We start from the raw sequence: 3,158 nt of genomic DNA on the forward strand, positions 1-3,158 counted from the left end.
AGGTTGGGCAATCCTACTTCCGTAGTGATACTGCCTCGGAAACCCAAGGAGGGGTCGCTATGAGTCGGGGCCGACTCGACAGCAAATAACAACAACAACAACAACAGCTATTATTGTGAAGTTGTCTGTTTCTCTTTTCAATTCTCTTAAACTTTATGTATTTTGGGGCTGTTTCGTTGCGTGCATAGAATTTATAATGGTTAAATACTCTTGTTCGATTGATTCTTTAATCATTATATAATGCCTTGTTTCTTACAGTGATTTTTGTCTTAAAGTCTGTTTTATCAGAAATTAATATTGTCACTCCTGCTCTTTTTTGATCATCATTTCCTTGATATAATCTTTTCCAACTTTTGATTTTTAGTCTATTTTCATCTTTGTGTCAAAGATGTGTCTCTTGTAAACAGTGCATTGATGGGCCATATTTTCTTATCCATTCTGCAACTCTCTGTCTCTTGATTGGTGCATTTAATCCATTTACATTTTGTGTAATTATCAACAAATATGAATTTATTACTGTCATTTTTATATGTTTTTTTCGTGGTATTGCTGATTTCTTTGTTCCATATAATGTTCTGTGCTGAGCTAATTTTGTTTATGGATTTTCTTATCATTTCCTTCATTGTTGTTATTTTAGTATTTGCTAAATATTTGTGTCTTTCCTCTTTTTTATTTTGATGAGAAGATTTATGAATTTTCTTTGAGATCACCCTTTTTTTATTATTTTCTTCCCAACTTTAAAACAGTTCATTCTATCTCAGAATTGTTTTGACTTCGTCTCCATTTGGAGAGTCTGTAACTACACTATTTATTCCCTTTTTGATTTATAGTTTTACTCATTTACAAATTAATGTCTGTTTTCATTCTTGTAAATTTGTTTTACTTTGGATACATCTATATCTGGGTCAGTTTCTGAGTTTTGCTGTCATGTGTGTTAATCACAGATTGTTGTTTCCTGTTGTTGATTCTCTGAAGCAGTCCCTTTAGCATCTCTTGTAAGGTTGATGTGATTTTTACAAATTTCTGTTTATCTGGAAATGTCCTAATTTTGCCATCATATTTGAGTGACAGTTTTCTGGGTATATAATTATTAATTGAAAGTTTTGCCTTCTTGTCTGCATGGTTTCTGCCAAGATACCAAAGCTTAGTCTTACTGGTTGCACTTTGTAGTAGGTTACTTTTTGTTTTTCCTGAGCTGCTTTTAATATTCTTTCTTTGCCTTTGGTTTTGGAAAGTTTAATTATGCTATGTCTTGGTGATTTTCTTTTGGGATCTATCCTGTTTGAGGTTCATTGAATTTCTTGAATGTGTATCTTCTTGTCTGTCATCATGGTAGGGAAGTTCTCTTTCAACAAATTTCTCTGTGGTTTTATTTGCTTTTTCCTGTTCTGGATTTCCAATCACACATAAGTTATTGCTCTTGGTGGTGTTCTGAATAAATCTTAGCCTTTCTTTCTTTTTTTTTTGTTAGAAGAATTCAGCAAAATAAAATTCCAGTTTATTGTTGGATAACATTGTTTCACACGTACATCATACAGGCCGAAAAAACAAATAAATAAATAAATAAACAGCAACTTCATAGACAAAAAAAAGGAAAGGAAACCTTTTATCTTTGGCCTTTTTAACCATCTCATACAAACCAACTACTTATAGTACAGCTAAGTACATACACAAAAAAGTTACTGGAATGCTTGGAATAAGATTGTATTTTTTTGTTGTTGTTTTTGCTTTTTTTTACAAGTTTTTTTTCTCCTTTGAGATATAATGAACATGGTCACACCACAAGTAAAGTCAGAAGTAGGACAGAGAATGCTCTGAAGGCTGATTTGGTCATCCGAGATCATTAAAAATGGCTGACCCCTAACAATATGTACAAAAATATAAAATGTAAATACAAAATACAAACAAATTTTCCTTTTTAAAGTACTTTTAAGAAAAAAAGCAGGGCCTTGGAAGTTTTGGTTCTTTTCCCCTCCCCTGTTGCAAATTCACGTTGTGGTTTGGGTTCGGTGGTGGAGACCGTGTGTCATCTGCAGGTGGCGCTGCCTGCAGTGGGCGGGCAGGACTCTCTACTTGAAGGTGTTTAGATTCTGAGACAGGAAGTGGAGGGTGAATAGATCACGGTGGCCTTTTCTTTCTTTCTTTTTTTTTTTTTAAGTTTAACTTTTCCTTTTTTGCTGTCTAGTCATCCTCATCAGTCTTCAGTTTCTTGGTGTCAACATCATCATCCTCACCATCTTCAGCTGCCCGTTTGCCCGTAGTTGCCTCAGCCTCTTCATCTTCATCTCTATCCTCTTCCTCACCATCACTTTCTTCCTCCTCCTCTTCTTCCTCCCCATCTTCATCCTTTTCTTCATCTACCTCATTGTCAGGCTCCTGTTCCCCATTTTCCTTGTTAGCGTTCCCGTTAGTGGATGCATCTCTTCCATTCTCCGCCTCCTCCACAGCCTCCTTGTTCTCCTTTAAGTCCTTGGTGGTGATCTTGGAGCTGGTGTCCACAGCTGCGTCTGACGTGGTGGGGCACACTGGTGATCCGATGCAGCAGATTACAAAGAAAGCACGAGTTTGGGGACTCTGGTGAGGAAGCTGCCGGAGTCCGCGGTGGCAGAGGAGGCATGTGGCCGAGGTGGCTGTGGCGAGTGAGAAGCCGGACGCTGGAACAATGCAAAGATGGCTTTTCAGAGCAGCCAGTGGGGTCTTCCTTTTTTTAATTTTTTTTTTTATTCTTTTTTTTTTGATTGTTGACAAAGTAGTGGTGCAAGATTTACCTTCAATCTCACTAAGCCTGTGTTCCATTGATTCAGTTTTGCTGCTTTGCCCTTTCAATGTGGTATCTTTCTCTGAAATGTTAATATTAATCTTCTGGATTTCTCTTTGCTATTTTTGTATGGTTTCTAGTTTTCATTTTTTTTTGTCAGTTTGTTTTTATATTGTTTCCCTACATTCTTAGAGAGTTTTGTCTCTGTCTTCCTTAGTTTTGTCGGTATTTTTGTTTATTTCATCAGTGGTTTCCTTGATGTATCTCTCAGTCTGTTGAAGATAGCTAAATATAATTCTTTTGAATTCTTTATCTGGTGTTTCCAATGCCATGTCTTCCTGAGGGAGATTTCCTGGCTGTGTATTCTGGTCCCTTGTGTGTATTACTTTATCTTGCTTCC

The 3,158-nt window shown here is 36.5% G+C and overlaps 1 protein-coding gene across 1 annotated transcript in view; it reads right to left on the reverse strand.

Annotated features, from left to right (window-relative positions):
- Window positions 1–2,181: 2,181 nt before the first annotated feature.
- LOC103192943 (prothymosin alpha-like) overlaps window positions 2,182–3,158 on the reverse strand; it is a 3,081-nt gene continuing 2,104 nt past the window's right edge. Inside the window, exon 2 of the mRNA XM_007936029.1 lies at window positions 2,182–2,654. Coding sequence (XP_007934220.1) covers window positions 2,182–2,654 — 473 coding nt within the window. The remainder of the gene's footprint in view (window positions 2,655–3,158) is intronic.

Source organism: Orycteropus afer, unplaced genomic scaffold, assembly GCF_000298275.1.
Source record: "Orycteropus afer afer isolate SDZICR_OR568_19922 unplaced genomic scaffold, OryAfe1.0 scaffold00032, whole genome shotgun sequence".
NCBI lineage: Eukaryota > Metazoa > Chordata > Mammalia > Tubulidentata > Orycteropodidae > Orycteropus > Orycteropus afer.